The sequence below is a fragment of the Anticarsia gemmatalis genome, chromosome 26 (assembly GCF_050436995.1).
Source record: "Anticarsia gemmatalis isolate Benzon Research Colony breed Stoneville strain chromosome 26, ilAntGemm2 primary, whole genome shotgun sequence".
Lineage (NCBI taxonomy): Eukaryota > Metazoa > Arthropoda > Insecta > Lepidoptera > Erebidae > Anticarsia > Anticarsia gemmatalis.
Window position 1 is genome coordinate 4,210,053 of NC_134770.1, and position 20,760 is coordinate 4,230,812.

The window sequence follows — 20,760 nt, forward strand, 5'->3', positions numbered from 1 at the left end:
TATATTGTTGGCAAAACTACAATATCAAAAACGAATTATCAAACAGAGTTATAAAAAAACGCTCGACTCCAGATTCAATTTAAACCATAAAATCAATAAATTTCTGCATAAAACTATCAAAGATTCATTTTAATACACTCCAAGCATCCCTTTGACAGCAAAAATTGGTATCATATTCATACTCATGAGTGAATTAGCTACTACTATCTCGTCTCACCTTTCCCCGCACTGAGGTAAAATGCCTATCGATCTCTCTACAAATTTCCCTCCTCTTTGGCCTCCAGCCTGGCCGGGCGAGCGCAGCTTTTACATACACCCTCAGTCACTAGCTGTGCGTCGCGCGTAACAGTGTGTTCACCCATTTCGCTGACAGCCGTTACGCGGCATTTTGGAAAACGAACATTTTCCCAAAATAAAAATACGAACAAAAAACATAACAGTGTTTATACCAGTGTGTGTTTGTGCAAAAACAGAATATTTACCTTCGCATAGTGCATGAATGTTTTCAGAATTTTTCAGTGTTTGTGCTTTGCCGTTTGGATTTTTAATGTGAAAGATTACAGGATTAAATAATGAACGTTTTGTTTCGTGATTACGGAGCTTAAGGTTAGTAAAAATAATATTTTTCAGTGAAGAATATTGCGTAAATAACGCCGTGTTTGCGCTTTTCAGGTAGAACTTTTATTTTGTTTTGAAAGGGATGTTTTTGTCCTTCATAAAAATGTTTTCTAAGGGTGTACGCCAACCTCATTTATTGTGATAGTGAAAGAGAGCGTAAAGGTTATATTATTAAAAATGGATCTCGTCTTTGCTACGAAATTCTGTAGCATGAAAATAAAACCGCGTGTTCTTTCTAAATATTGTTTGAGGACCTGCTTATTTTGCCATGTCTAATAAAAGTGGATCACGGAATAAGTACATAAGCCCTCATTTATGTTAATATGTTGAATATTAGTATTACTGTGCCAACATATTCTGTGGTGTTATGTTGTTCTACATAAAATTATTATGCTTTGAACTCATTTCCATAATCACAACATTCAAGTTATTGTGTCAAAACATTGTGTTGGCATAAGGAAATTATCTTTTGTGTACTAGTTGTGTATTGTTGTGTACTTTTATGTATTGTACATTGTGTTTGTTTTCACGTTAATTCGTTGCTAACTTATTAGAGGATCGATAATGAGACCTTAGCTACGGTTTATTAGTTTCGAATGTTTATAATTGATGTTCCTAAGGAAAGGAGGTCTTGGGTGCTTAATTGGATTTCGGAATAATTTAGCTTGAAGTAATTGCTGTTTTATAAATTGAGTGGGTAATTTATACAGGGGTTTTAGTTGAGTTGAACTCTTTTAAAAGAAAAATGGGAGCTTCTTCTTTATATCGATATAGATGCTGACATTTATGACGACTAAGTTCTGTACGTTAAATATATTTATTTATGTATACATGTGTGGTCATGTGGTTTAAATGTCTGAGTTATTAATTATAAACATGATTTTTATTGTATGAAAAGCCATTGCATTAACACGAATGTTTTTATAGGCTACCAAAACAAAGAATTTCAAGCCTCACGCAATTTCATAATTTGAATATTCAAATATTTTAAACAATTGACATGGTTTTAAAATTGCAAATTTTATGCATTGTTTAATGTTCCTGGTGGTTTTATTTATTTTATATTGAGGTCACGTGACCATTGAAAAACAAGGATCATACACACAGACACACAAAACCTTAGTAACATATTTAATAGGAGGTGTTTACTAAGGTATTAAAATTGCTCCAGAAAATGGTTTAAGGCCTTACAAACTTATGTTTTATACACATTTCACGAATTATAGAGACTAACCTCTACAATATTATGGTGATACTACAACTGGTTTATTGTCTTTGCTACTTAGCATTTTTTTTTATTTCTGTCCTATGACATTTTATTGTATGAATAAGTGAGATAACAATAGTCTGACGATAATGGGATAATCTAATATTATTACTAAGTATATTAAAAATGCGACAGTTTATATCCTTACTTCTTCGACGCAAGAGACTACATGGATTTTAATGATGTAACACTATTTGGCATCCAGTATAAAACCAGGATTTAAGCATAGTTTTACCTTTCATATGGATAAAGTCCTGGGTATAAGCTGGTTACATATTCATAATTCAGTTGCACTTACCGGTCATACGATCGATAATTCTGATAAGAAATTAATCAAGCCCCAGATGGGTTGGTAACTGGAATCACAGGTCTGTTTCCTAGCTTCAGGGGACTTGTATTAGTTGCTTGAGACTTGTCAATCAAGCTGTGGTATGCTGTATTACTGATCGTTAATATTTTAAGGGAGAGGTAGAACGACCACGTTTCGCCAACTGTTGGTCCTTTGTGATAGGGGCAAGCCTATTGAAATATATTGGGTATTATATAGCTCCAGATTATTATTGAGATTATTTTTACTGAATTTATATAAAACTAATAACACTTTGCTGTATCTGGGAATCGAACCTGAGATCATTAGTAGCCGCACAACAGACAAAGGCAGTGTATTTAAGAACATATTAAAATGTTTCCTAGCTTCAAGGAACGTGTATTAGTTGCTTAAGACTTGTCAATCAAGCTGCGGCTGTATTACTGATCGCTAATAGTTTACTCTAAGGTAGAGGGAGAGGTAGAACGACCACGTTTTGCGAATTGTTAGTCATTTGTAATGGAAGAGCCTATTGAAATACACTGGGTATTGTATAGCTCCAGATTATTATTAACATTATTTTTACTGGATTTATATAAAACCAATAGCAGTTTGCTCAATCCGGGAATCGAACCTGAGATCATTAGTAGTCATACAACATATCACAAAGGCAGTGTATGTATATTATACGGATGAATTTAATTTTTTAATTGACACACCTTGGATGTTAGCACATAGGTTAAATTAGTTGTTTGTAATTAAGCAAAGTACTCTTAGGCTCAGATCTTTCTCAAGCTATAAATTTGACATTATATTAGTAAATAGTCGCTAACAAAGAACAAAGAGATACGTACAAGCAAATATAGCATTTTATATAAAACAAATATTTCAGCATTTCAAAAGAAAACCTGCCAAATACAAAAGTAGCATTTCACATAACCACCTAGAATAAAATCACAAGTAAATTAGTACCTAGTCACAAAGGCTAACTAAAATATTATGTAGGGGTGTTTTACCCCCACCCTTAGCACCTAATTCAGCGAATTGTCACGACTGCTGACTTCATGCCCGACGCACACGTGAAAAACGGTAATGTAGAATAATATACAATGCTTTTAGTCTGCATATAAAAAGCTAAAATGTTAAAAGCAGTATTTTGTACCATTTTTTGGGGAGAGCTGCAAATGGGATGTAATTATGGAAGTACAGTATTTTAAAGACAGAGTAGACAGTATGTTACTATGAGTTCCGAACTAGATTTTTTAGTACTATCTCGGTACTATCGTATAGATTTACTTAACAACAAAGACAACTTACAAACTAGGCCAGAGTGATGATTTGCCATATAAAATTTATGAAACCTTATTGTGGCAAGAAAATAGTACACATAACTCCATTTATTTGAATGGCTGTAGAAGTATATACCGCATAATAAATAAATGTTGAATAAATGAAATATGCTAAATCCAGAACTTCGCTTTAGGTAATTGTATTTTATAGGATGTTTTTGAATGAAACAAACAAACAATTTGAATAAAATAAAACTCTAGTTATACCCGTAACTAAACACGATGAATAATATAATTCAAGCCCGTTTTTCACAAAGTTGCAAATCAATTTGGAAATCAATGGTAGACTAACTATCATAGAACAGTAGATAAGTGTCACTTAGAACTGAAAAAGGAAACACCTTTTCCCAACTATATTAGGACACTATCACCATAAGCATCTCATACAGCCTCTACAAACAGCACATTTCAATACACAGCAACAGCGAATACAGAAGTCAATAAAGGTATGAACTATCCAACCGTTTGCGATTGCTCCTTCATCCGTAGGTATATTCCTAGTAGTTTTATATTATGTAACACTTTGTCGGTCTCACAGTTTCAGGCTTTTATTTCTCTCTCTGAGTTTTCTAGTAATGAATAGATTAGTAGTACTAGAAGCTACTGGTTTATAATTTCTTCTGGAGGTTTTGGCCGGTAATGTTGTCGGTATTTTTAATCGGATTTTGAAGTATAGTAGTTTGGTTTTCACCATATTTAACCTCCTAGGTATTGATGTTAAGCAATAGTAATAATTAGATTATAGTATTTATTTTCCTACATTTTGTTACTTGGAATATTCCAAGTATAAGTAGCAAATTGAGATAGCGATTAAGCAACAAATATTTGTTGCTCAATCAATATTGAAGTTGGCATTATGATACTGGTTAATAAAAGTAGTTTAAAGCCTAGTTTAGAGTTATTATGTGGGGTTATTTCTGAAACATGTTTGCCGACAATTGATTTTTTTTTGTAGTTTATAAACCAAAGATTGTATAAGCAATATTTACTTCTACACTTATCCTCATACTTTAGTACGTTATTATAAACGTCCAAGTAGCCAGTACTTGGTCTAGTCATAACACAACAAAACACCGGGCTACGCTTTAATTAGTGCGTAACGAAATCTGAGACACTGCTACTGACAGAAATATGACAAGTTGAAAGTTGTACGTTGTTTGTGCTTATTATAATTATACTGGCTGACCCGGCAAACCTTGTTTTGCCCTACAAATTATACTAAAATGGTCAATAAAAATAGGGGATTGTGATAATAGGGTAAAACTTAAGAGACATATCGACGCCCCCAAGGAATAAACCGGTAATCGCAAAAATCTAATTTTACGGGAGAAATGTTTTAGTGTTTTTCAGGTATAACTTTTCTATAAAAGGTAATTATGACAACATTGTCATATGGAGAGAAAGCTAATTTTTTTTCTAATAGTTAAACATAACCTGTGAAATTATTGTATATACACAGGATTAGTAAATCGCCAAAATACATAATACCGAAAATGGTTTCAAACACTTTTAAAGGTAATGATATATTAGGATCTTCACTTATTAATATTATTCCAGCAATGTTTACTTACCGAGTTATTCTTGTGAATTTCTTAAAAATCATAGACATAATATAAGTTTACTGAATTATCGAACGTGTTTTTACATTACAGAGGGTGATTGTAATATTCAGTTACCGACTTATTACGGTGAAAAATTAATAACCATAGAAGTGTAAATAATTGTAACAGTTATATTGTAGGAAATTTCTGGGAGTCATATTGATTGTAATAGTTGGAAACCGATTATGTATTATAAATATTTTATCAGTATAGTAAAGGGAATAATTAATAAAACAAAAAAAAATATTTGAAATTATTGTTTTTATTAGGAACAAAGTCATTAAAGAGATCACAGATAATTATAATAAGGCACTATACGAAAAATATAGCCTAATAAAAATAATAAAAACAGGAATTAATCTGTATTATCATTGGTATCATCGTTAATCTGTATTATCATTGGTATCATCGTCATCTTCTTGTTCAATATTTTCTACAGAAATTAGGGATTCATAAAATGTGTGGTAATATCGTGGAATTGCTCCACTGCCGCATAAAGACAGTAAATCAGAATGTAACGCCTTGCTTATAGGAAGAGGTTGATGATAAGCACGTTCCAATAAAATTTCAGCCTCAACCAACGCATCTGTCTTGGGTTTTCGCCCACGCCTTTTCATTTGGAATGAATTCACTATATCCAATTCTGAATATGCCTCATCAAAATCATATTTAAAAAAAACTTTGTCTTTTTGAGATGATGATACATGTACTTCCATTACGTCCGACCAACGTATCGTATTCCCATCTTTATCGCGACGCCAATTTGAAGGATTTACTAATTTTTTTATGTCTAAAATATCTGCTTGCTCCATTTCTTTTATAGAATACTTTTCTCCAGAGACTTTAGAATTTTGAATTATGTTATATATTTGGTCAGGTGTGTAAATAAACTTATTTTTCATGTTTCTTTCAATGCAGGCATGCATAGAGTCTCCCTCATTCTGGCTATGACCAGTCTCAAAAAATCTGTGAGTTATAGATACGTTTAAACATTTTGCTGCATACGCATACAAGGCGAAAATGTATCTGTTTTTATTTTGGCCATAGCAACCATCTGAATAAAGGTATATTTTGCTAATACCACGTTCCTGTTCATTCTTAAAGAATTGCAACAAACAACTGCCAATTTCTATGCAGCCTCGTTTGGCAATTTGGTAATGCCACACATAACAATAGCCTTTTCTACGCAGAGCATCAAAAATTGTAAAATTGTAAACAGGGTACTTGCGTTTATAATGAAAAATTCCCACAGTAGATTGGGGAATACTTAGCACTTTTGTAGGTCAAAGATAGCAATTGTGCTATCATTTTTGTCAATTGTAATTTTTTCCTCATTTTTAATCTGCCGAATTGTCTCTTTTCTATGCAAATGCCGTCTATAGCTTTCTTCAAGAGCTTGTTTCTCTGATGGACTGGACTGCTCATATACAAAACATGTGGAACAATAATCTTTTTTTGGCTTAAAAAAGGAGTAGTTGTATTTCGTATTAAATGTGGTTTCATATTGACGTTTAGTCGCCATCTTAGCATCAACAAAATTTTGCTGTGGAAACCAACCTGTGTACAATCGATACATTTTCGATATATTGAGGTCCTGTGATAAATATTCTCGAGTTGAGCTTTTTCTTGTATAATGAGACTCTACTTTAGGAAATAATGAAATGTGCTTTTCAATACTAGATTCAGTGACGGAGCTCATTTTTCGTGGTCTATTATTGTGCTTACCTCTGAAATCTGTAATACTTTCCTCTGTTTTAAATTTTTCTAATGCTGTATATACCATTTGTTCATGAATGCTTAAAGTGTTTAGAAAAAATATCTTACAAACAAAGACCTGTACCTGATTTAAAGAAAAAAAATATTTAATAGTCTGAGTGCGATTATTTTTCCTTTCCAGAGTCATTCTTTTGATATTTTCTGTTGTAGTATGCTTAATAATATACATCCATTGATGTTCTCGATCAGATAGTTTATAGAATTTATCAAATAAATCTTGCCTTTCGGAGGAGGTAAATTTGCTGCCACAGTTCATTTTACACGTACATACGGGACCCATAGTCTTTTTTGGATACCTTTTTTTAGTATGACAACCTTCGTAAGCCTGACCAGAATTTTTAAGTAATTTATTTTTTTTGCTACACCATTGATCTTCATTAACTTTACGTTTTCTAGAATAAGTTTTTTCATTTTGTGAAGTGGAAGGCTCTTCCAAATTACTTGGTTCGAAATCTATTGAATGCTGTGTTAATTCAGTTCTAATACCGGGTTGTTCATTTTGACAAATATCGGTCAGTGTGATATCACTTTCATTAATTTCAGATACACTTTCCGGTTGCAATGTTTCCTCGAAATCACTACTTGGCAAATTATCAGTTAAGGCATAACTAGGCACTAAGCTTAAATTTATGAAATTCGTATCATGAAATTCCTTTTCGTCGTTATACTGGACACCATCAATTATTGTAGAATTGTGTTGATTTTTATATATGGTGTCAGAGGATGCGATAAAATCGCTGTTTCCTAAGAATAATGATAAATTAGAAATAGTAGAGGGAGTATCAATAACCTTTGATGTGTTCAAAATGTTATCTATGCATTGGGAATCTCCACTATGACCAGAAAACGTACTTGATGGCCTTGAACGATTGGCTGCAATCCTTTCTGGACTTGGAAGATATTCTGAACAATCCGGAGAAAAATCAGCATCACTCACTTCTTTAACATTATCAGCGTAATTTGGCTTTGGTCGATCTGAAAGCAAAATAATATTTTTTTTATTTAATAAATATGTAAAATTTTAACATTAAATATATTAATTTAAATACTTATATTTTATAAAATTTAAAATTTAGTTATATACATTATAAATCTCTGAAATAATCTATATAAAATATTTAAGTACATGAATAAATAAATGTATGCATAAATAAAATAAAATATATATTAAGTATTACTACAACAATAGACAAAGTATTTTAGATACGTTTAGATATTAGTACATACCTCGTAAATTATAATTAGTTATTCCTTTGATGCACAGTGATTCTACAACTTTACTTTCTTGTACGATATTAGCACAGCTCCTTTTTGAAGAAGCTCCAGAACCTGTAAACACATTATGAGTTCTTAGATTGAAAGTTCACGGAGTAATTGTTAAAATATTTTATAAACATGGTCCTTCTCAAAATGCGATTACACCTAACGCCAAAGTAAAACTACGTCCGCATCACGATATTCAAGACGTAATGTATATAAACAGATAAGATCGTTTTACCCGACCCGATAATAGAACCCGAGACCTCTAACGCATAGAATTTAACATTGCTAGCTACACGCATCACTCCACTATGCTAAAATGATTATATTCATAAAAATATAGTGTGTATTGGCTGTTAGATCTAACGAATTTACATTATTGTTTTGCAATGTGAGATAATAGATTGTATATAAATAAATCACTTATATTTATCTTGATACTTACTTGTTGCAACATGATCGTCAGTATTATCAACCATCAACAACATTCTTCTTACTCGAGGGTTTTTCAAAGGGTGAACTTGTTTCGATGACATACTTATCACTTAAATAAATATTGAATACTTGACTAACTTATTAAAATAATCAACACCGTGTAAAATACTAAACATTACAATTAAAAATAACACATAATAGCTTTTACATTGATTGACGTGATGTCACTTTAAAGCAACAAATACAACTAACTTTCGTGATTTATGTAAACAAACAATCGGCACGTGCGCAATCACCTGTCTCTGTTATTTTTCGTGTTTAGAAAGAGATGCACTGAGCATCGCGTACGCCCTGTATTTGTCTCGGTGTGAGTAATGTGCATTACATGTAGCGACATGTTCTTGATTCGTCGAGCGCGGGCCAGTTAACGCCAATACATATCTTAAGGTCTCAAATGATTACTGTAATAGAGTATTACCGAAAATGTCGGCCTAAAAATTTACGAGAATAAACCCGTAATCGCGTTAGCCAGAAGATTTTAGGGAATATTTTACAGTAATATTTCTTTACCGAGATTTGGGCATATAATTTAATTTGTAATAAGGTATAGCGGTATTTTTCACGTAAATAAAAATAAAAAAGAATCCATGGAACAAACATGTCATAACGGAAATCATTGAAAATTTTGGGAGAAAAAATTTGAAAAAAATTGTATAGGTGTATTCACACCCATAGATACCGAAAATGTAATAACAATAAAAAGTCGGTAATAGTATAATACCGGTTTATTCCTTGGGGGCGTCGATATGTATTTTTTACATACATATAGAGCCTGTTGCCATTCATATCGCAAATCAAAAATTGAATTTCATGCAAAATTCCATTAAAATTCGTTTTGTAGTTTAGCTGAGAATGCGTTACAGCGTACAGCATTATAATTAATTCAATAATTATATTAGGGCAAAAAATCCAGAGGCCAAAAAAATTATAATACCACTGGTTCTCATTCAAAATACAAATTTAAATGAATTATACCAAAAAACTTACATTGCCTTATCGGGAGCCAGCTTCATATTATTTTTGGTCCAGGGATGGTCTCAAACCAGTCGAGTTAGAATGTAAATAAACAACCTGACACACCTGTTGGTCAATTATACCGGGATACAAAAACTCACTCCCAGTTTAATAGAAGTGCTACTAAGAAAACTAGTTGGTTATCACTCGAACGGTTATCACTTTTATTGTGGTAGTTTTATAAAGAATCATCGCTATATTCATAAAAATATATAAGGTTATGAAAGGCTTATAAGGGTTTTGTTTCTTTCACTCCTTAGCTAAATGAAAAAGAGAAGTAAATTGTGGTAGTTTTTCTTACTAAAATAGGTTTATAGTTTGTGAATAAGAGGGTTAGATTTTAATTGGTTTTCTTTATTATAGTATAATGATAATATTTTTATTGTATTTATATTTGTATCGTTTATGACAAAAATAGAATTTTATTATAGTTAATGGTTTATTCATAAACAGTCTCATTGCCATGATTATATTTTATAAGTTAAACAGTATTGTTTATTTTATAAACATTAATTGGGCTTACTGTTAAAAATTAAAAACTCATTTTGCACTGAGTAAATGATAAAAAATCTTTTTTAGTGGTAGCTCTAATGGTCTCATATATGCGATTTCATAATAATTAATATAGATAAACCAAACACTTTAATAAACTAATTATGACTGGTTTGGCTCATATCACTATTTCAATACTAAAAATGAAATCGAGATGAGGAGTGACTTAAATTCGAGTAACAATAGTAAACCCTTTATGTGAGTCCCTCCGCAGGTTGCTTTTAAGCGATCAAGATCAGATGTATCAGATTTTTTGTTCGTTCAAACTTTTAGTTCATTCGTTCATTCACATACTCGTAAGTGTAAAGTTTGTAGTTTTTTGTCAAGATATTTCGTTTAAAAGGAAAGTTTTTGTGGATTTTTTTGTTCAAGAAGCTTTATCGAATTGATTAAGAAGTATGTTTCGAGGTTTTAACGCGAAGGTGAAAAGAAAGTCGTGTTAGTAATCTTTATAAGAATTTTGTTCACTTTTTTAAGTCGAGTTTTTGAAGTAATTTTTATGAAAAAGTGTTATAAAAAGTCTAAGAAGTTTTGATGTCGCGATCTTGAGATAATGTCGTTGCATATTTTTTATACTTTTTACGTAATGTTTCTTTTAGGTTTTGTTTTTGAAATATACTTAAAGCTGATGATAAAACCATCATAATTTATAATTGAAAATGCGTTGTGTTTCACTACATAGTATAAAACAAAGTCGCCCATTTTGTCTGTAGTCCCTTCGTATGCATAAAACTTTAAAACTACGCAACGGATTTTGATGCGGTTTTCACTAATAGAAAGAGTATTTTCTCCGACAGGTTTTTATATATAATTGAAATACATTGAAACTATATTAGCTGAGTTATAGCGATTTATGTCCAAGAAGTCAGAAAAAAAATCTAATTGAAGATTGCATTTGTGCGTGCGCCGCTTATACCGTTGGATACAAGTAAGAACAATGTAAAGCAAAAACATTGGTCTTTATTAGTTCTACAAAAAAGTCCGCGATGACATATATCCAGCTTTTTTATTTAAGTCACAAAAACTACTTTTCTGTATTAAAAAAACATTTAATTCGTTGGGTGATGTTTAACTGGTGATATAACCAATAATACATATATCCTTATCAAAATAAGTAAGTTCATCATCACGAGCATTTAATTTAGATTATTTTTGCAGTTTACAGTGTGTTATTTAGACATATAGTTTAGGAGATATCACGATATTAGTATTGCGGCACGGTACGGGCCGGCCGCGATCGACCGGCCCGTACCGTGATCCGTACCGTGATACCGTGATCGGCCGGCGACTTTGATCTATACATATAAGACAAAAAAAAATCTGTACATTACTTAAATATTTTTTCCAAAAACTGATAGGGGGGGCGATCAAAGAAGAGTCACAGAAACCAAAAAACATTTTAATATTTTAAACGCGGTTAAGGGAAAGAGAAGTTATTGTGAATTGAAAATTAGTATCCAATATGTGTTGGTGCGTTGACTGTATTTGTCGAAGTAGCGGGATACACGCAAACGAAGTTGCGCGGGTCAGCTAGTTTAAAATAAATGTCAAAATTTACTCAAAAAATTAAATTCTTTGGATCTTTCGATAGAACCATAATAATTTATACATGAAGAGTCATTGTGTTTTTAAAATTAAAGTCAAAATATGTCCAAAAAATATATCTGTTAATCTTTCTGTTTTGTCGGTCAACGAATTTAATGGTATTATTTTTGGACAGAAAACTAATTCAATCTTTGTCAAACATATATTATATTCTGTTACTAGTTATATTACAACTAATACAGTCGAAATGCTATATATTATTACAAAAAATATTTAAGTAGCATCTTTTTAAATCTCTGATAGTAAAAACTATGTCAGTTGTATCAGATTACTGTCAAACGTGTAAGATTAGAAAAGATGTTAATTATGAGGTGACGAAAGATTGCTTACAGTCTAATTACCGACACTTTGGTTTTTAAGTAGTTCTTGACGTAAAAGGTGTTGTATAAATTTAATTTCTATGTTATGTCAATCGACTGATACACACAAGTCTCACAGTTTAAAAATAAGTGTATATGTATATACATATACAAGTGTAACCTCTCTGCTAAATAACTGTCAGCAAATTATAGAATGATGAATATGTAAACCGTTGCTGAAATGTTACCTGTATAATATTCAAAGGTTTAATCGTGTCTTTTGCTGATAACTGATTAAAAGCTGTAATGCAAATGTCAATAAGGGGGTATCAAATCATCCCCAGACAAAAAATCAATCTCAGACGAAAAAAAATACTGTGAGAAGTTCAAAAAAAATTAAGAAATATAAAAAGATTTACTTTAAGTGTGATAAGATCAAAGTCAAATTATGACATTACCAAAAATATCTTGTAAGAGTCTTTACAAACGCACACAATACAATAATTGATTTACCCAACCTGTTTGTTTTATAACGATCTCCGTAAACGCAAACAAAACTCCGTAAAGCAATAAAGTATCGATAAAAGCTTTTAATTATAACGAAAATGTGAATTATATCGTAAATTTATTTGCAGTTAAAATGGAGGTGACAAAATACAATTAACACATCGCTTCCTCTTTTACAAATACGAATTGAATTAATTTAACGGCGTAATTGCGAAGTTATTAAGCCAAATTGTAGTTTAGTTGCATTTGTGTTTTGTAGATAGTGAAATACATAGAGCGTATGAGGATAAATGAGTCAATATTATCGAATTTGAGTTCTTAATTGAATATTAGCCAATACAAAAACAAAGAACTTTAAGATTTTTTTTTTGTGAAACTTATAACAAAAATTATGTTGGAGCCTTCTTTTAGGTATAGCAACATCAGAAAACCTTCACGTATACACGTTTTTTAAAGATAGGTTATAAGGATATAGTGCAAATTTCTGAAATATTTTTATTGCTGTTCCACCTCTATTTAATTAGTCATATCCTGATACTATATTAACTATTGTTATAGAACCAGTAACTGCTAAAACCAGAGCGTTCAAACAAATAACCCTTAAGATATTGTCAGTGTTAAGTACAATGTCTGCTTGCATTTTTGCTTTGGTTATTTCACCCACTTGGACGACAAGCATTATGTTTAAGTCAGTCGGCTAACACAATGATAATAATAATAGGCGCAAACAAAAATTTATATCAAAAGTACTTATAAATAGCTAGAACTAGTAGGCTTATAATACTGCTAGTAAGCTTATAAGGTAGTTTTAACGACACCCATAAACAGCTTTATTATCATAAATCATTTAAACAAGTAATCGATGAAAGGAGACCTATAAACAACCATTGTGTTACTCAGAGCATGACTATTTAACTTGCTCCTTATCAATGAGAATGATTGCGTAATCTTATCGGTCACGTTAATAGAAAATCTAGTAAATAACTGCCGGTAGTGTATACGAGGGGGTCACGAGGTCTTGGGTTTGACAGCCAGGTTGAGGAAAGTGCAAAACTTTTTCTAGTTTTGATTGAAACATTATTTTATTGCTTTTATAATAATTTTAATTTAAATTGAAACATTTTCTGAGAATCTCGTTGTTTGGTAACGTGCCCAAGGCAATTGACTCGCCCTCTATTATAAAATGGATCTAACATAGTTAACGGCGAAATGCGGTTGTATTTCATACAATTCTGCCTACACCTTTAGGTATGAAAGGCACGAAGTAATAAACAAAGGAAATCAAAATAAATAAATTTCGATTCTAACCCCAACTAATAAAGTCTTAAATCACTTTGCAAAGATTTGAAAATTAATTAGCACCCGATTTGAAACTTTCTTGCGGCAAGTTAAAGTTGTAAATCATATTGCAGACTTTGTGCCTTTGCTGCTCCCAAGGAAAATTGATATTTTGTTATTGTTAGATTCTTAGCTGTATCAGAAAGTACTTTTAGTACCAACGAACAGTTTTATAAATATTAATGCTGTATTGCATTTTAAAAACTATCTATCTTATTTTGCCCGTGGTATTTCCTGCGGACTCACTAAAAAGTACCCGTACAGATCACAATATCGGTGATGTATTGCAAAAAGGTCCGGTGCGTAGTACTCGTAACCAGCGATCCTATATGACAATATATAATATGTTCCGTATGGGAATCGAACGACCTCCTGATGCAATGGTAGCGTCTTGGCGGCAATAACATTAACCACTACGACACTTGATTGATATGTAAACATGTATAGTAGCTCGATTCTCTACTACTATCGACTACCGACAACCGGCTAGTCATCGAGAAACGTTGTATGGAAATCTGATCAACGCCTCTAACGGACGTCGTAGGAACTATTTTGGCAGTACATTTTAAATGACAAACTTCCGATACGCGACAACACCGACTGTAGAGAATCTCGTTACGGTTTTGAGTATATAGACTGAGTTATAACTACAATTTCCCATATTATCGTATATTGTGTGGTAGCAGTCTTTATTAAGAAACAAGGTGTGATATTCGTTTAGTCGGCTATTTGCGCGTTTTACGAGTTATTCATCCCACGCAGATTGGAAAACAAAAGGTATAACGTATCACATGAGTAATAGAAAGGAATGCGTCAAAAGAATTGAGTAATACCGCATTTCTCTACAGATTATAATTGAATACTGTCGTGAAAGTTAGTCACGCTAGTAGCTCTGTTGTAGGTTCGATTCTCACACAAAGAAATTAAAATGTCATATTGAAAAATCATCTTTCTTTCTTCTTTTAGTTGTATGATGTCGTTGAATGATTTGTGTATGTACTTTATACGATATTGGCTGTAACACGAATCATAAAACTAGAAATCAAACAGCTTTTATTCCTAAGGCTTGCTAATATTTAAGTTAATGAAAAAAAATGTATCAAAGTAATTGTAATTAAAATTAAACCGGTGGGTGGCTCCTTTTATTATTAACTATAAACACTTTGAATATTATTCTTACCAATATGTTACCAATTGGCATCCCACTTTTAATAAAGAACTTATATTACTCTTAAATTAGAATTAATCATAACCCTTGCCTATAGTATCATGAACAATCACACTACACACTTCAATTCCCAAAAAGTATAAATTCTACTATTCCCAGTATACAGCTCCCAAACTTTATCAACGAAGCTCCATTCACCCTGTACAAAAAACTCGTACGAACATTGGTATTCGTTTGTCGTTGAGAGACCGTTACATCACGTGAGTATCTCGTTCGCCCACGCAACCCCATCGTTTTGGGGTCAGCATCCGTGGTGTTGCAAAATGACGATCTTTTTCTCTTATATCTTATGTCATTTATTTTATTTGGGATCTGGTTTTTTGTTGATGTGAGATCGATATAGGTAAAGTATATAAGTGAAAATTGGTTTCTAAAGAATTATTTTGTCGCAATATCTTTTACAAACATACAAACTACAGGCACAAAATACAACCAGTCACCCAATGACCAGTTCTAACACAGAAAAACTGTCTAGTGCGTAAATCGAAACCACGGCACCCTTGCGAAAATGGTAGCTGCTTGTCAAGTACGATAACCATTCCACCATTGAAGCCTGCCAATCTCCAATAAACTAGAACTTCATACAACATTAGAATATAAAATTAAACAAACGACCTTCCTTTGCGTTGCGCGGTCGGGTAACAAAATTCTTTCTGTAGAAAAAAAATGCAGGTAGGGAGTTAGTTGTGAGTTAAATGCTAAATTATGTCATTATGTTCGCAGAAACTAAACATTTGATTTTAAACAACTGGTTGGTTAGAGCCTGAGGTCCAGTTAAAACTGCATGGTAATTTAAAAAATTAGAGGCTTCTATTCTCTGGCTAACAACTGACATTATGCTCATCCCTCTTAATGATGTAGTTGGGCTTATGTGGACTCTGAGCATGAACATTAAATCTAGAACAATTGCTAGAAAGGAGTTTAATAAATAAGAGGTTTTTTTAATATATATTTTGTATTTCTTAAAAAGCTAGTAAAAATACTATTCCACGATAATATCTGTGTATTTTTTATCATAATTTGTTTTGTATTTGCCCGTTTTCAATAAGCTACCACTAGTAAGTGATATTCTCAACCGTTAAAAAAGTAAGCCGAAAAAGTAGTTCTATCTACTATTAGGCCTTTATTATTGGCAAATTTTAATAATTTGTCCTGGATAAGGAAGTTTTATCCGATCACTTGCACTTATTGAAAAAAGTAGATTATGGAGTAGTTACTTCAAAAAAGTCCTTCCTAATTGAGCCGTAACAAAAAGTAGTAGTAAGCTTCTTTTTATAACTGTCACTACCTAGTATGTACTTTATAATTGACCCTAAAATACATTATCAGAAACAGTTATCAGTACAATCGATACCTATACATTAGTACCAGAAACAGATTCACACACAAACATTTGCTAACAATCTGTCTGTTTGCCGTCCGTGCGTGGGTTCACGCCCACAAGGTAGGGAGCGAAGCATTTCGTTATGAATAATAGATAACATCTTATTGAATTTGATGTCATAGCTTGCAGCTGAACGCTTTTGGTGTACGGAATTTCTTTTTAAAAAAACTCCTACGCTAGGTAGGAATTTGAATTGCGGGAGTAAGTACTTTGACAAAAGGATACAGAATAAGTCCAAAGATCAAAGTCGTATCTATAACACAAATAATATAATGCGTTCCATAATTCTTGATGATGAGATAGTCTGGAGACTAAATTACCACTAAATGCAAGTGTTTTGTTGTTTCGGGTTTATCGACCTAGCTGACGTCTTTGTCTACATGTAAGTACATAAAATCAAGAATATTTACGCGTTGAGACATAATTATAGAGATAGGCCTACTCCAACGCACTATTTTTATTTCCTATATTCTTACGTCTGCAAGCTGTATCTCTACCCTTTCCACCTTTCAGAAAAAACAAGACAGCAAGACGCAAAGATACAGAAAAACATTAACAATATTATTTATGGTATTCTAGCACCTTACCAATTTTCAACGTTTCTGCAAACTCAAATCAATACACCTACATTTCATTTCAAACAATAACTTCCCAGCCTACTGCCGTTCACGAGGTTCAAAATACCTCTCACGTTCTACCACAAGCCTATAACTATTGATTGGACTTTCTTATTATCAACCACTTTCTTCACTCATTACTTATTTTCATTAGGTAGCCATATTGGGGTAAAAAATTATGTTCTCGATGATATTGGTTCGGTGAAGCCGCAAATTGTTATTGGTTATGTGTTGGTGTTAAGTGGAGCTGATTAGTTGAGCTACGGGTATATGTTGCTGTGGTTTACTTATTTACTTCCTTGAAGAAGTAAGTTTACCTACTTCTCGTGTATATTTAAGAAATCATACTTTATTCGCATAGGAATGGGTAGAGCCCAAATGACGTTATTTGCTATGATCTCTTCAAACTGGTAATTCTTTCTGTTTCTGTTCTGATGTTTGAATGGTTCTGTTATGAAAGTTCTAGCAATATTTTCTATGTCATGATAATATGCAATTATGGCACATAAATATAGTTCATTTCAGGTCGCTCATTGTTATTCTTTTTGCTGGGACTTAACCTAATTACAAACAGTAAAATAATTGTACTATTATAATTTATGTGACTCGGAGACACTTTCGAGAAGGTTTTGACAGATTCATCAAATTTCGTTTTTTTAAAGGCCTAAAAGAATGTGACTAATATTTCTATGTTTCTAATACTTACTACACAACTACAAACTATTACATTAGTTTAGCAAATATATGTTGTGAAGTGTAATTTTCCGCCGCTTCTATCCCAGACATAACAAATATGTCTGACCTACTAACACCCGTTTGAGATTTGGTTTTATTTTTAACCGAGATCCGTGTTATTGTACGCGTCACAATTGTCATGCAAAGTACGGGAGCCGTGTTATAATAAATCAAACGATTTATTTTTAGATACAAGCCACGGTAATATTGATTGATCCCGGTTTTTCGTGGAGCTTCATAATTTTACGTATACTATGTGTGTGTTGGGAGCTTCAAATGCTTCAGAGAAATACGAGAATCAGTTGACATTTTTGAGGACCATTTAGTGAAAACAGTTGGCAAGGAGAAGCCTCCTCATGTTTGCCAAGAAAGTCAATGACTATAACGGATTTCTTACGCACAAACAAGCAAATACTATCCACTATCTTTATACGCCAAGGAAGCTAGTGCTATTCTAGTCATGTTTGGTGCAACTATCAATCGAAAATACTATACTATAGAACTATTTATTTTAGCTAAATTGCTTACTTTACTAAATAAAAATGAGCATTACTTTCTTATAAAGCCACAAAGGTCAATGAAAGGGTCTGGGAGCTTAATAAAGTAGTTACGTACCGTTGTTTTATTTTCTTGGTATTACTAAAGAAACTACGCAATCTATAGCAGCAATAAGTGAGTTGCTATCAAAAATATGTACCTAAAATTACCCGGAACGGTTCCATCAAATAAATATTTTATTCTTCACAATAGTCTTAACTTTAACACACCGTGTCTTTAAAGGCGTGTGTGCATTTTTAACCCATGACTAAATCGAAGTTATGCAAATACAAAATTCGCAATTCAGTCGTAAAATATATTGTCTTTTTACATTAATACAATGATATATTGTTTATAAAAGATAATATTACAATCACTTGGACAGAACCGCTATAATTTATAACCTTTTATGAATAATTTCGCCCACGATGTTTTTATGGGATTTTACAAATTGCGGATTTTAGTCACTTGCTGTCTTGTCTGTTGATTAGATTTTTTTCTTAAGATAACTCCCGGAAAACGATTATTCTTCTGTCAAAGGAATCTTATAAACCTTGGGCAAAAAGCGCTTGTATGTCTTTAATACTGTGAGTTATTTGCCGATTAAAAGTATTGCTGTATTTCTTGCTGGGTCGTTTAATTGGATTTATCTTCTTTCCTTAACTGGTGCAAGTATTCTGGGTGCAGTAGTGGTCACTCAACTGACGCAGTCAGTCCTTATCATTAGTTGTACAACTATTTTATATCTATAAGCTATAAGTGACGGCCTATGTTACTGCTTTAGCATTTTCTTTTCGATTTTGATGAAATTTGGCACATAGGTTTATATCCTGGATTGAACACAACAAGGATTTTGACCTTAAAGAAGCTCTAAACCATAAAATGGTTACTATCAATTTGGTCTGAATAAAATATTTATATTCTTTAATACAGCCTGTTAGTCATTCTTCATTGCTTTTTAGACACAAAGTTTTTATTACTCAAATCTAATTACCAAAGCAATTAGTTCTTTGACAGCATTTCTTACAAAATTGATAAAAGCTAGTGTCAATTATTCTGTCAACTTTTTATCACCTTCAAGCACGGTAGGCCAAAAAAATTGACACACGTAACACCGTTTCCTTTGTGTTATGTTGTCAACAGTTGGTTTTTGGCACCAAAAAATATTGGAATAAAGACGAAGTGAGTTTTTGTTTCATGTTTGTGACTTTATAGAAGTTTTTTTGCGTGATTTCCAGTTGCAATGGTTTTACCATGGTGACGGGCTGGAAGGTACAGAGTAGTAGTGACAGGTTACTTGTTATTTAGAAGTGAGAGGTAGCCGTTACTTGAAGTGATTTCTCGAACTTATTAAATTCTGGTTCATTTCGTTAGAATAACAAACTTTCGATTTTTTTTTCATATATTAGAACACTTCTTAGTCTCTTTTTGTTAATTAAGGTAAGAACATAATATATGCTTTATAAGTATTTTCAGCTAGAATTATTTTATTTGAAATCTATTGTCAAATGCGGTTTCTCAGTAATAGCGGTTGATTTTCTACTATTATTAATTACTAACCACCAGCTACCCATTAACAAATTTTGTATCCCAATCTGAGCACCTTCAGTGAGCATTGTAGTAACTATTTTTTATATTACACGTAAAATGTCATACTTTTGTAGCTTGATAGTACCTAATGTAGATAATTTCGCTATATGTATACAGGTAGCCGTTACTTGTGTATATAAAAATATATATATGCACATATTTTTAAAGAAAATTTGCATTAAATACTGCGTGATAAAGATGTAGCGTGCAGCAATAGCTATTAATTATATCTTCATATAAATATTTACGCAAATATAACCAACCTCTAAGTTCATGTCCATTGCAATTAAAGTTAATGATTCTAAATCATCAATTCGCAACAGTAAACAGTAATGAAGTAATTTTCTCCAAGAAAGTTCAGTCATTAATGATTATAAGTCCATTTTCTTGTAAGCTAAGGCTAGGCTACTGGTTCTAAAGCTGGAGTGATTAATGTGCCGGTGAGTGACTTTCATCTAACCGATGGTATAAACCACTTGCTATGAAAACAAGTTGCTTCGACGCGACTTGTAGTCAAGTCAAACGATCATTTTCAATTACAAACACGATAAACTTATTTCATACTAAACCACTTTTTTTTAATTAAAAAAAATGTTCACTCTACTTATTTTATTTTGAACAAAAGTTTTGAATTAAAAAAAGCGAATTTAAACTTTTACAAACATTTATTTATTAAACATA

At 32.2% G+C, this 20,760-nt stretch overlaps 2 protein-coding genes across 2 annotated transcripts in view; one reads left to right on the forward strand and one right to left on the reverse strand.

Annotated features, from left to right (window-relative positions):
* Nucleotides 1-335: 335 nt before the first annotated feature.
* LOC142984207 (irregular chiasm C-roughest protein-like) overlaps nucleotides 336-20,760 on the forward strand; it is a 114,373-nt gene continuing 93,948 nt past the window's right edge. The window contains exon 1 of the mRNA XM_076131644.1: nucleotides 336-606. The gene's annotated coding sequence lies outside the window, so the exon portion shown is untranslated. The remainder of the gene's footprint in view (nucleotides 607-20,760) is intronic.
* LOC142984195 (uncharacterized) lies at nucleotides 4,873-9,160 on the reverse strand. The gene is made up of 3 exons (XM_076131626.1): nucleotides 8,624-9,160; nucleotides 8,146-8,247; nucleotides 4,873-7,893 (listed from the first exon to the last, which is right to left on the reverse strand). The coding sequence occupies exons 1-3, from the start codon at nucleotides 8,712-8,714 to the stop codon at nucleotides 6,410-6,412; spliced, it is 1,677 nt and encodes a 558-aa protein (XP_075987741.1). The 5' UTR covers nucleotides 8,715-9,160; the 3' UTR covers nucleotides 4,873-6,409.

Bases quoted from the DNA above. Each gene is read 5' to 3' on its own strand.
- LOC142984195 (XM_076131626.1), bottom strand. From the start codon at position 8,714: ATGTCATCGAAACAAGTTCACCCTTTGAAAAACCCTCGAGTAAGAAGA. The intron at 8,248-8,623 runs GTAAGTATCAAG...ATGTGTTTACAG, and splicing joins TGACGATCATGTTGCAACAA to GTTCTGGAGCTTCTTCAAAA. The intron at 7,894-8,145 runs GTATGTACTAAT...TTTTGCTTTCAG, and splicing joins AACTAATTATAATTTACGAG to ATCGACCAAAGCCAAATTAC.